Genomic DNA, 14,046 nt, shown 5'->3' with positions numbered 1-14,046 from the left:
TTCCATTGCTATAGCCGAAGGAAACAGTAGGAAGGCCTGCCGGAGTTTGCAGGAGAAATTTGGCAAATTGCGGTAGTGAGCTACTGCAACTTCGGCGGGCAGAAAAGTACCGGCCCGAGTTTGCAGTAGGTCCTGCGAACCTCCTGCGAGCAGTAGGTACATTGTTAGAAAAAAGTCGCTGAATCACACCGATAAGTCACTATTTTCCTCTCTGCAACTGAAGCGTGTTATCCCACATATCTATAGGTGCAAAGTTCGGTGTCGAACGTGAGAGCGTACCTTTTTCATCTCAGCCAGTGCGACTATTGACAGTTCTTGCATCGTTCTGGTGTTACATGTTGCGTATGCTAGCCTCGTGTAGAGCCGAAAATGCACGAGCAAGAGCCCGGAGCCCCTCGACTTCACGATTCGTTTTCGGTGGCTAATTGGCTATTAGGAGGAGTTTTTAAGTAAAATGACTTTTGCAGGGTGTTAAGAGAATGAAAGTTCATGCAATTTTGCTATATTATATCATGATAGAAAAATATAAGGAACTTAATTCTTATTAAACCTTCTTGCGCAATTTTGTTGCACAATTTTTTTAAAGTTTATGTTGGTTTACGAAATTTGCTTTCAAATTTGGGTAAGTTTCACAGATATTGAGGAATTTTGAAACGATTTGTAAATAAATAAAACTTGTGAAGATTTTTTTTCGTTCAATTTTGTAAGGTTTCACGGAAATGTGAAAAATCCTTTTAGGTTCCTAGCAATAATTAAAGTAAATTTTTTATTGCCAAAAATTAATTTCAGGAGATTATTCTAAAACATTTCAAAACATTAAAAAAGATTTAAAAAATTATCGAAGTATCTAAAAAAGTTTAAAGGCAAATTTTATTTTACAGAATTTTGACAAATCAGCAAAAATTTGAATAATTTTTAAAGATAAGAAGATTAGAAGGTCTGACGAGATTAGAAAAGAAGAAATTATATTCCTAATATTTGTGTGAAAATTGTTAATGATTTTTTATTTTGAAAAATGAACTTAAAAGAAAATTAAAGAAGACTTTTAAACATATTAAACGATTTCCTAAAATTTCGAAAAAGAGTATTGAAGGTTTTTAAAAGCAACATGTTTCAATTTATTATGATCAAAAAGTTTAAAAAATGTAAATAATCGAATAAATTCAAGAAATATTTAGTAGAATTAATAAAATTCAAAAATAATCTAAACTTTAGAAGAGTTTCAGAACGTAGAATAAACTTATTTAAAAAACAGAACAATCTAAAAATTCTTGTAGAAGAAAAAAGATGCGCCTGGAAATTGTGTACAATTATCAGTCTTTAAAAATAAAATTATAATTATTTTTTTTTAATTACTTTAAGCACATTTCTTCTCAGGCTGAATCCCAGCTTTTAATCGCAAGAGGTCCAATTATTTTCAATAAAAATAAGTAATGAAATAAATTTTAAAATTCAAAAGGAAGATTCATCCCTGTATGCTTAAAGATATAATTTGTTTACTTAGAATAAGTTCTATGCAATTAAAAAAAAAGTTTATTTTAAGTACATATAAAATTAGTTAAATTATTTCTAAAAATTGAAAAAATTTAAGAATTGTAGTATTAAAATGCACTTAAAATTTTTTGTATTTAATTTTTATAAGATATAATAGATATATATGTAAAATAAATAAATTATAATAAAGTTCGATAAACGAAGGATTTTCACACTTTTTGTTTGCAAAAAAGAGATCCCTCAATTCTCAAGTGTGAAAAGGGAACTGACGTCAATTAAAAATTCATAATTAATGAAAGATTTTCATTTTCCCCTTACGTACAATAGACGTATCATTTGATAAAAATGTTGTGAAAATTTTTCTTTGAAGGTGGTGTGGAAAGGAGTTTTATTAAAAAAGTTGTGGGATTTTCTAACAGACAACTGTATGAATTTCTGACATTTCTTGCTTTTATTTTTAAAGTGTATATTAATCTGCTTTATGTTTAGGGCAAAATAATGTGCTGAAAAACGATTAAAGAAATATATATTTTTGAAACTAGTCCATAAGGTTGAAGCCAAATCTGTACAACCCTTTGTTAACATTTTTTGAATTTTTTTTGTATAATTTGAAAGGCGATTTTACATAGTGTTTTACTAACTAATGGAGATATTGTTATAATTTTATTTCTGAAATGTATTTCCTGAGAAACATATTAAAACAAAATTTAGGAATATTTATAAAATTATTATTATTTTTCATTTTTAAAATTAATGTATACAGAGTATAGTTTTTATATGAAATTTCACTACGGTTTTTTGTACCATGTTTGACCCTCGGACAGAATCAAGGAAAATATTCTAAACGTATGTTCCTTAGTTATTAAGATACTATACAAAAAGGTACTTTTAGAATGGTTTTCTCCTTTTAAAATCACAAGATATTTCTTCTTAAAATAAAATTGATTAAATTCATTTTACAATTATTCACAATTACAATTATTTTACAATGACAATATAATTGTAAACGCTAAATTGTGTAATATTGAGATAAGTATCTTAAGACATTAAAGGTTTCGTAAAGTTTTCATATAGTAAGAATTTATAAATTTGAAAATTTAACGATTTTGTTAAACTTTTTTTTAAAATTATTTTTGCAGTTGAAAATGCATCCTTTTCTCATAGAAAATGATTCTTCTTTTTTTCAAATACATTTTTTGATTCATAATTTAAAATTTATTGTTGAAAATTCGCTTTTTCAGTTAACAAATAATTTTCTTATATTGAAAATTTAACTGCATTTTTAGTTCAAAAATTTTTTAAATTGAAAATTTAACAATTTTGTTGAAAATGTGGTGTTTTATTTTTGCTTGAAAATGGACCTTTCTCAGTTAAAAATTAATCTTTTTTGGAAGAAAATTATTCTTCTTGTTAGAAATTCAACGATTTTAATTAAAAATTAATCTCTTTGGTTGAAAATGCATTTTTTGATCAAACTTCTTTTCTTTTCTTATAAAATGGTTGAAAGTTCATGTCAGTTTTTGGAAATTAAAACTAATTTGCTGAAAATTTATTTTTACATTCTCGTCTAATGAGAAGGTATTGGTTTTATGTAAAATTTCACTTTGTCGGTTTTCATAAAATCTTCACGTTTTGAGACCCACTGAGTCAGAAAAAACGATTGTTACGAAGGCGCTTGTCTGTCTGTCTGTAGTCTATATTCTGTAGGCACGATAACTTTCGAAAAATTGATCAGATTGAATTCTGCTTTAACAAACTTTTTTAAGGCCTAAAAAGAAAGAACAAGTTCGTGAACCAGCTATTTTGGATCAAAATTCAAAAAGTGAGCACGTTTTCAAAATTTTTAAGACCACATTTTTCAAGATTTCAAAATTCTATGAACGGTTATTCACAGTACTTAGAATTCCAAACAATTTATCCTAATGACTTTTTTCTATAAAAAGAAAATCATTAGAGTTAGAGCATTTTCAAAATCCAGATCGTCATAACAACTTTTTTGATTTGGTCGAAAAGTTGAAAATTCGATCGTACCTCAACTTTTTGAAACCACATTTTTTCAGGATTTCAAAGTTTTATGAACGGTTATTCATAGTACTCAGAAACTCAAACAATTTATCCTAATGACTTTTCTATAAAAATAAAATTATCAGGGTTAAAGCATTTTCAAAATAAAAAAAAAACAACTAAAATGAACATTTTAGACCAAACAACACATGATATGAAAAAAAGTCAAGAGAAGAAAAACTTTGATTTTTGAAAGCCCTACAAGATGGTCATCACAAATTTTTTAATTTTTTCGAAAAGTTGAAAATTAAAAATTTGAGCGTACCTTAACTTTTTGAAACAAAATTTTTTCAGGATTTCAAAATTCTATGAACGGTTATTTATCGTACACAGAAACTTCAACAATTTATCTTAATGACTTTTTTCTGTAAAAAGTAAATTATCAGAGTTAAAGCATTTTCAAAAAAAAAAAAAAAAAAAAAAAATGAAAATTTTAAGTTAAACAACGCATGATATGAAAAAACGTCAAGAGAAGAAAAACGTTGATTTTTGAAAGCCCTACAAGATTATCATATCAACTTTGCTCATTTGGATGAAAAGTTGAAAATTCAAAATTTCATTATACCAAAAATCTTTAAAACCACATTTTTTCAAGATTTTAAAATTCTATGTGCTGTTATTTATAGTACTCAGAAACTCAGACAATTTGTACTTATGACTTTTTTATATTAAAAGAAAATGACCAAAATTAGAGCATTAAAAAAAAAAACTAAAATGAACATTTTAAGCCAAACAACGCATGATATGAACAAAAGTCAAGAGAAAAAAAACGTTAATTTTTTAAAGCCCCATAAAATTATTATAACAAATTTTTTTATTTAGTCGAAAATTTAGAATTTTATCGTGCGAAAAATAATGAAAAATCCAAAAAGGCCGTTTCTTGGTCAAACTATCGAAGATACGAAAAAGTTGAATAAACTAAAATTACGCGCCCTAAAAAAATATAAAAATCTGTTAACAATGACTTTTCGATAAGACGCGTAGTTTTTGTTTTTAGTCGTGAAAAAGAATATTAAAAACTAAAAATTACAAAAAATTAAATTTTTGGACTAACGACATAAGCTAAAAAAAACCTGTTTATCTAAAAAAAAGGCTACAAATGTTTATTATTACTGTTTTATAGGATGCGCAGTTTTTGTTTATTCGTACATGAAGCAAACTAAAAAGATTAATATCTTGACAAACAACGCAAGCTATTAAAAAAATAAATACTCATTCAAGTTGTTCATGAATTTTCATTTCATTTTTCCTTCAATCGTAAGATATAACCTTTAAAATAAAAAAATTAAATTATTTTAATACATTTTTTTAAATAAATATTTTTTGTAAAACGACACAAGGTATGCACTAAAATTAAAAGACAAAAGTTGTTCACCCATGAAGACCTATAAATTTGTTATTAATCATTTTTAAACAGGGCGAGATTTTCTTTTAATCGTAAAAAATAAGATTGAAAATAAAAAAATTAAATTTTTAGAATAAATTTTTGAAAAAAGGACACGAAAGACGAAACAAATTTTTTAAAAAAGTTTCTTTAACCAAAAATATCTAGAGGTTTGTTATAAAATCTGATTAAAAATATATATATAGTAAAAAAAAATTTGCCCACTTTGCGGACACGTTCTTATAGCGCTCTGCGTGCGTGGCTAGCAAGTTTGAACGCGCCTGTGGCGCGCGATTATTGATTTTCGCGCTTCACGCTGGATGATGCATTCACCTCGCGATACACGCTCGGTCTTTGTGTTTACCCTACATTTGTGCGCAATTTTTTAAAAATTAAAGGTCAAAACATCGATAACTTCTATTTGGTGATTGAGAATCCTCTTGTGTCGAACCTCCTTCAGCTTTAACGAACACATTCTCATTATGTATCTCATACTTCGCATTTGATTTTGTCGAAAGTGCAAACTTTTTTGCATTATTACATCCTCATCAGAGAAGGTATTAGATTTGTGTAAAATTTTACCCTTCCAGTTTTTGTCAAATGTCCACGTTTTGAGACCCCCTGAATCCGAAAAACAAGCCAGCCATTTTGGATGAAAATTCAAATGTAGTCACATTTTGAATATTTTTGAGACCACTTTTTCAAAAAATCTAAAATTCTCTGTATGGTAATTCATAGTATTCAAAAAATTTAACAATTTATCCTAATGACTTTTTTCGAAAAATCAAAAATGACCAGAGTGATAGCCTTTTCAAAATCAAAAAAAATCAAAAAAAAAAAAAAAAGAACAATTTAGGCTAAACAACGCATGATACGAGAAAAAGTCTGGAAAGAAAAACATTGCTTTTTGAAAGCCCTTCAAGATTATGATAACAAGTTTTTCAATTTGGTCAAAAAGTTGAAAATTCCAAATTTCATCGTACAAAAAAATTTTGAAAATACATTTTTTCAAGATTCAAAAATTCGATGTACGGTTGTTCATAGTACTCAGAAACTCAAACAATTTATCCCCATGACTTTTTTCTATAAAAAGAAAGTGATCAGAGTTAGAGCATTTTCAAAATCCAAAAAAACAAACTGAAATGAACATTTTAAGCCAAACAATGCATGATATTAAAAAAAGCCAAGAGAAGAAAAATTTTGCTTTTTGAAAGCCCTAAAGGACTGCGATAACAACTTTTTTAATTTGGTCGAAAAGTTGAACATTCCAAATTTGATCGTACCAAAAATAATGAAAAATTAAAAAATTCCATTTTTTGGTCAAACTATGCAAGGTACAAAAAAATGAAGAAGCTAAAATTGCGCGCCCTGGAAAGAACTACAAATTTATAATGAATCACTTTTCGATAAAGCTACGAAAAAAAAGTCAAAAATTGTCCATCCAAAAAGAGCTATAATTTTTGATAGGACACGTAGTTTTTGCTTTAGTCGTAAAAAATATCATTCAAAATAGAAATATTAAAATTGTCGGAGAAAAATGACACAAGGTATGAACTTAAATTCCCAGTCAAAAGTTGTTCGCCTAAAAAGTTCTATAAATTTATTATTAATCATTTTTCGATTGGACGAGTAGATCTTCTTTTAATCGTAAAACATAAGATAAAAAATGCAAAAATGAACTTTTTGGAAAAATCACAGAAAAGACAAAAGAGGACATAGGCTCCTATATAGGACCCTATATAGGTTCCTGTACTAGACCCTATGCAGATGCGTAGTAGTTTTTATTTAATCGTAAAAAACAACATTAAAAATAAAAAATTATAAAAGCAAGGAAATAAGAATTAGTATGATTCAATTTTTATGCATATTACGAATTGTAATTAAATACATTTATTGAAATGATACATGTTTCACAGCAGCTCAGAATACAATTTAAAGCAAAATAAGAAACAAATACAAAAATAATCATAATAAATACAATTTGCTTTTTATTTTGCAATTTTTTAATAAGTAACCCCAGGCAGAGTTACATAAAAAATGTATTATAATTGATATAAAAGTATTGTGTATAATGTAGAAAAGTTTACATGTTAGACAAAATCGAGTACGAAGCACGAGATACGTGATGAGAATGTGTTCGTTTAAGCCGAAAAGTTGTGTCGACGAATGCGGGAGAAATATAAAGACCGAGCGCGTAGCGCGAGGTAAATACATAATCAAGCGCGAAGCGCGAGAACCAACAGTTGCGCGCCCTAGGCGCGCTCAAACTTGCGAGCGAAGCGAGCCGCGCGCGCAGGGCGCGATGAGAATGTGCCAGCGTAGCGGGCAGATTTTTTAAAATGATAATGTAACCGCTTTTCGTTGAAAATTTATCTATGTTGTTAAGAATTCGTTTTTTTGTTGTTTTAAAATTGATTCATAAAATTTTAAATTTCTGTTTTCTGTAGGAAATTATTGGTTTGAAAATTAAATTATTTGTTTGCAACTTCGATTTTCTGCATGGTAATTTAAATATTTTTTTGGAACTTCGACTTTTTAGGTTTGATAATTGTTTTTAACTGAAAATGTAACTATTCATTTTTTCCTTGAAACATTATTTTTCAGTTGAAATTCAACTATGAGGTTGAAAATTCATGTATTTTATTGCAATTATGTCTTTTTTGGAAGAAGTCTTTTTGTACGTAAATTTATTTCTTTTAAAGATTTTTTATTAAAAATTAATTTATTTTGTTGAAAATTCCATTTTTTATCTGAAAATTTAACTAGTCGATTTTTGGTTTAATGCTTATTGTGTCAGTTTAAAATTCGTTTCTAAAGATGAAAATTGAACAATTTTGTTGACATTTTTTTTCTTGAAAAATTATCTTTTTAATTATAAATTTATCTTTTAACTTCTTTAGCTCGCACACACCTACCCAAGTTAACTGCGCGCGCAAAGCAACTTACCGGTGTTAGTTTTCGCACCGTATACTGTCGATTATATGTTTATACCACTCTAACCTCAAAATCCCAACTTTAACAAGATTTTTTCGCCTTTCGTGGTATTAAATACCGTTTGATATTTGTGTGAGAGGTGATTTTTTAACGAATGAGACTTTTCTCACTTGCTTCGCTAGTGCGAAAAACGTCTCATTCGCTAAATAATCACCTCTCACACACGTATCAAAATGTACTATTCTCGCTCTATCTTAGTGTTTGATTTCACACTTTCAAGTGAACCTTTAAGTTTAGATTAAGACTTTCACATCTCCTCGGTGTGATTCGTTAGTATTTTCAACACTGGGAAGTTGAGAGTTCGTAAATTTACCAACTTTACACCAGAGAAGTGTATTTTAGTAGAAGAAATGCTTTTTCGCACCAAAATATCGCCCCGTATCATTATAACTTCGCACTTCGGTGTGACGTTGTACGAATTTTTTCTAATAGTGTATGCTACTGCTCGTCCCATCTCTAATAATTAGTGAGGTGAAAAAGAGAATTTTTGACGTTTTTATATTTTCAAATAACGACAATCAAACTTGTCATTTTTAACATTTTAGGTGCGGACATATTAAGGGTGGTTTTAGGGGCCTTGTCGAACATTCTCACCCATTCTATAATTAGTGATATATGAAAAAAAAGATTTTTGACGTCTTTATATTTTCAATTATCGACAATCAAACTAGCATTAGGCAGGTCTGAATAATGAGTGATGTGTAAGGGTAGGTAACCCCTTTAAAAAATTTTATTCGACCATTCTTTCCGACAGAATATTTTTTTTTTGCGTTCTAATTGATTTAAGAAAAAAAAAATAATTTTTTTTAAATTTCGTTCAAATGAACGTTCTTAATACGTTCCAAACATTCCAATAAAGTATTCCTTACTAATTTTGGAATACACCTGTAAAGGAGTATCTTTCTCCCTTGAAAATTTTCGAGAACATGACTTGTGAAAAAAAACTGGTTTTTATTTTTCACATATTTCTATAATCGATTTTTTCTCGGAGTGTATCAATTTTATCAAAAAATGAGGTAAGAATGAAAATATGCATCTCTGGAAATAGTCAAAATTTTGTTTTAAACTTCTTCCTGTAAAATCAATATCAAGACATTTTACCTTAATTTCCGGCGAATTTGAAGTCTACTGGCAGCACTGTTGCATCCAGGTAATAAACTGACAATGATCAGTCATGTTAATGAACTATAAAAATTGGCACCTTTGTCAGATCGACACCGCTCCCCTCTTCCACTCAGCCCTGAATGGAGCCAGAATCGTCCGGTCGAATAAAAACTTATTTCCTTAAAGTGTTGCCAATAAGTGGCTATTTTTAAGGGGAAATCGTGTGGACTCTTCATTTGTTAATTAACAATCACCCAAATCACCCGTTGATATAATATAAGTTCAAATTGTTGCGAAACCTTTATCTAGCATTAGTAACATAATTTGTTGTTCATAATTTGTTAATAAATAGCTTATAAAAATTGATATAAATAATGACCCTCAATAACCAGTATTGACCTACATTTTTTAAAATTAATTCTTGCCACATGATTAAACTTTTCACTCTCGTAACATTTTCTCGTACGACGAGCCATTATTTATTCATGGCCTTATAAACAAAGTATTTTTCATAAATATGCGGTCCCCTAAAATCCACAGTTTACAAGTAATTAGCGATTACCTTTTTTTATATCGTTAATTAACATAAACAACATAATTATCTTGGATAGTACTTTCGATACATGCGCCTTATTGTTCTTCTTTATCCATAATGTATCCCCTAAGGGTTTACATGACTTCCATTCTTTACAATCTTTTCACCTAAATATTATTTATAACTATTTACATAAAATCTTATATCAAAATCCTTATTTCTATTTCTTGCAATAGCGCAATTTAGGACGTTTTAGCGAACGAGTGAGCGAGCGATCGAAAGCGAGAGTGCCAGCGAGAGAGAGAGAGAATGTGAACGCAATCGCATCTTAGTCTACTTATGTTATTACATAAGCATTACTTACAATTTTTACACTTCTAATCTAAGCGACTTCTGTTTTCTTTTTCTCATTCTAGCACCCTCCAACTCTTTCATCCATTCTTCCCTTAACCCATCCTCCCCTAGAATCTTTACCACATTCTCTTGTCAGCTTCCATTATCTTCCATTCCTCTCCTACATCCTTCCCATACATTCTCCCAAGTTTCCTCCTCGCATTCACATGTTCTACACTTTTTGTTCTCTTCTTTTTCCCAATACATCCCCTCCCTTACTTCGTTTCCCAATCTAAATCTTGCTATTCGGGCCTACCTTCTCTATCATCATTTTATACCATTGTTTTTATTTTGATTCCATCAAACACTTTCTCGCTAACTCCCCTCCCTTTCCCTCCCACAGCTTCGTCTCAAATTTCCATGACCTCTTTTCCGCTCTGGTACTAAATTTATCCTGCCGTCCTCCAGTCTACCCCTAGTGTCCACTTTATATACCTTTCTTGCAAACTTTCAATATCTTCTCTCTCTTTTCATCCCCATATCTCTGTTCCATAACCTAATACCGGCCATACCAGCGTGACAAATAACCACATTCTCCTTCTCCTCATTTCTCCTTCCATTACCCCAGCTGCTGCTTTTTTCTCTTTTCTCTTACATGAGTTCTATGATCTCCAGTTTGCAAAATATATCCTAAATATTTAAACTCTTTTACTTCTTCTAACTTTATTCCCTTACATCTCCCTATCCATTCTTTCTTTCTTCCCCCTCCTTTTCTAAACCTCATTATCTTTGTCTTTTCTACATTTAAATTCATCTTTTTCCCATCTAAGTATTTCTCTAATCCTGTAATTAAATCCGTCATCCTCTCTTCATTTTCTGCCATCAACACTATATCGTCTTTCATGCGCTATTAACAAAAATGCTCGATTAAGAAAATCGATTTTTCTTCATTGTTTTATTAATCATTGACCCATGATTAAACTTTCCACTACCGTAATATTTTCTCGTATGACAAGCCATTATTTATTCACCGCGTTCTAAACAATATATTTTTTATAAGTATAAGCTCCCTTAAAAGCCACAATGTTCAAGTTATTAGCTATTCCCTTTTTTCATATTGTTAATTCTACCGTAAAAATATGATTATCTTAGGTAGCATTATAGCTTATAGGGGAGCGCATATTTATAAAAAAAACATTGTTTATAATGCAGTGAATAAATAAGAACTCGACATACGAAAAAATATCTCGAAAGTGAAGTTTTCTTATGTGCCATAGGTTAATAAAATAATTAGGAAAAAATCAATTTTCTTAATTGAGCATTTTTGTAAATAACAATAGTCATAAACAATAAGGGGCACATATCGAAAATGCTATCCAAGATAATCATATTTTTACGGTAAAATTAACGGTGTAAAATAAAGATGATCTATAGTAACTTGAAAATTGTGGCTTTTAGGGGAGCGCATATTTATAAAAGATACATCGTTTATAAGACAGTAAACAATTAATGGCTCGCCGTACGAGATAATACCACGAGAGTGAAAAGTTTAATAATGTGTCTAAGATTAATAAAAAAATTAAGAAAAAATCGATTTTCTTAACTGAGCATTTTATAATAACAATAGTTATAAATAATACGGCGCTCGTCTCGAAGATGCTACCCAATCTAAGTATATTGTTTACCATGAAATTAAGGATATGAAAAATCTAGTCGCAGATGACTTGAAAATTAGGGCTTTTAGGGGAGCGCATATTTATAAAAAATACATTGTTTATCGGGCTATGAGGGTCATTATTTATATAAATTGTTATAAACAATTTAGCAAAAGAAATTATGAACAAGAAATTATGAAATTTAAAGAAATATTATTTAAGATTAATTTAAAGAAAGAAGTTTTTATTCGATCGGAAGATTTCTTTTTCCTCTCAAGAGATCTATTCTTGATTTAGACAGTGTAAAAGTTTGCAATTTTGCTAAGCTATCGATTTTGAGGGAAGACTATAAATATGGCAATTCTGTTAAAAAAATAATTTGTTATAACGCTGTACATTGCAAACGGTTCGTCGCACGAAAAAAGTGCAAGACGTAAAAAAGCTTTATTTTTGCTCAGTAATGCTAAAAATGATTGTATAAATTGTTTGTGAATGAATAGTGAAATTGTTTTAAAAAATTGTTTAAACCTACAATTGAACCAGATTTCGAAAACCTACCTAAAATATTCGTAATCAGAGGCCTTTTTTTGACCTTTTGAAAAATAGTAATCTTGCGGATCTATTAGTACATACAGAAGTGTTAGTGGCTACCGGATTAAGAGTAAGATAAGATTATCATATATGCGGATAAATTTCAAGCATTTCAAGCCCAAGACGAACCCTTTAGGTTGAAAAACGAATAACTTGAAAAATTTTTTGAAGTCGGAATTTCAAGAAAGCGCTTTTTGAGAAAAATGCATCTAAGTTTGGCGATAGCCATAAGCACGCACACAATCATTTTTCTTCGAACATCAAATATACCTGCTCCCGTTGCTTTCGAGGCATGAGTAAAGTGTCATTAGATTCAGTATAGGCCTATACAATCATCTTTCACACAAACTCGAAAATAATAATTTTAACCCTGCCTCAGAAAAACGCAAGTACGTATAGTGTAAACTAGAACCAAGCATAAGGGCCCTTTTTACACGGAAGTTCTCAATTTTATAACAAATACAAAAACAATTCATACCGTAGGTTCGAGGTTCAGTTTGAGTCGTCTTTGGGTGACTGTTTTTTGAATGCGTTTACTGTATGAGGCATTTCCAGCTGGTCGTACGCATCTCTCACCTTCCTCTATCAGACAGCAAATTTGATCTGCTGCTCCCCTAAAATTGACCAAAGATTTTTTTTTTTAATTCAAAATTTTATTAGTTTTGCCTTTATATCTTCATTTTTTAGGGTTTCATAGAAAACCCTCATATACTCGCGTAAGGGTAGTGCTTTCTGATGTTAAAATGTCTGGGTTATGCGCTGAAAAACTAATTATTATGACAGATTATACGACGGAAAGTTGAATTAAGAGTTTAAGAAAAAGGTAAAGCATAAGATGAACTTTTCAACTCCAGAAAATATTAAAATATTAATATTGAAATCGAGAAGAATATAAGTACACGTGAGTGTAGTAAAATTTTCTTAAATTAATCGAATCATTTGTACTGGGAATAAAAAAGTTGTAGTTTCCTACCCGAAAGAAGAAAAAAAAACGTTAATGTCATCTGCTCAGTTTTTGAATTCAGACATTCATCAAATTTTACCTATGCGCTAAGAAATGATAAAGAATTTTTTAAACTACTTTTGATATTAAATAATTATAAAAAATTAGAAGTGAAAAAAGTGTTGAGCAAAATACCTTCAATTTTTTGAAAACGTAAAGCCCGTGTTTTTTTAAAGTATTTTAATCAGTGGTCCCGGAACGAAATTTGAGGGGGAGGGGGCAAACTCTTTCTGTCGTATATGGTAGACATAGGTACATTCAGATTTTTGGGAGAAAAAAAGATTTCAATGCTTTAAAAATGACGAAATATTTTTTACATAACAAAAAAGTAATGACAAGTTTCTTTTATTTCAACTTCAGAAAACTTGATATGTTCAATGTTTTGTTTACTTGGCATTTAACTAAATTTTAAATATCTTCTGAACTGTACTTTAATTAATACTGCACTTGATAGTTGACACTTTAATACACTAATTGTAAAATACACTAGCCGTCCAACAAGACGACCTCCGGCAAGACGACCCGCTCAACACAACGACGGGCGAACGCTCAACGAACCGAGGGCGGAGGACCGTACCTCTACCCCCTCCACTTTCTTCTCTGCAATGCACACGACCTAATGTTTCACTTACACATAAGTTCGCTCTACACCGCACACGCTCTCAGCGCAGAATAGTGGGGACCCTTCACGCCGTCGTCTTCCCAGACGGTGAAAGTCCCGCGTTCGTCGTCTTATTGGGCGGCTAGTGTATACCAGGTGTATACATATGAAACCGGTATTGCCATTTAGCGGCCAGTAGGCACACTTGTAGGCACTGTCGGAACTTACCATTTGTGCTAATTGGCGTACTGTCATCTGTCAACAATATCCAATACCAAACATTTCAAG

At 30.2% G+C, this 14,046-nt stretch overlaps 1 protein-coding gene across 1 annotated transcript in view; it reads right to left on the bottom strand.

Annotated features, from left to right (window-relative positions):
- LOC117173651 (histone deacetylase complex subunit SAP30 homolog) overlaps positions 1 to 14,046 on the bottom strand; it is a 98,585-nt gene that overhangs the window by 61,495 nt on the left and 23,044 nt on the right. Inside the window, exon 2 of the mRNA XM_033362292.1 lies at positions 12,633 to 12,768. Within this exon, the coding sequence (XP_033218183.1) occupies positions 12,633 to 12,768 (136 nt within the window). The remainder of the gene's footprint in view (positions 1 to 12,632; positions 12,769 to 14,046) is intronic.

This window comes from Belonocnema kinseyi, chromosome 5, assembly GCF_010883055.1.
Source record: "Belonocnema kinseyi isolate 2016_QV_RU_SX_M_011 chromosome 5, B_treatae_v1, whole genome shotgun sequence".
NCBI classification, from domain to species: Eukaryota; Metazoa; Arthropoda; class Insecta; order Hymenoptera; family Cynipidae; genus Belonocnema; species Belonocnema kinseyi.
This window is presented reverse-complemented; position numbering and strand designations above follow the sequence as displayed.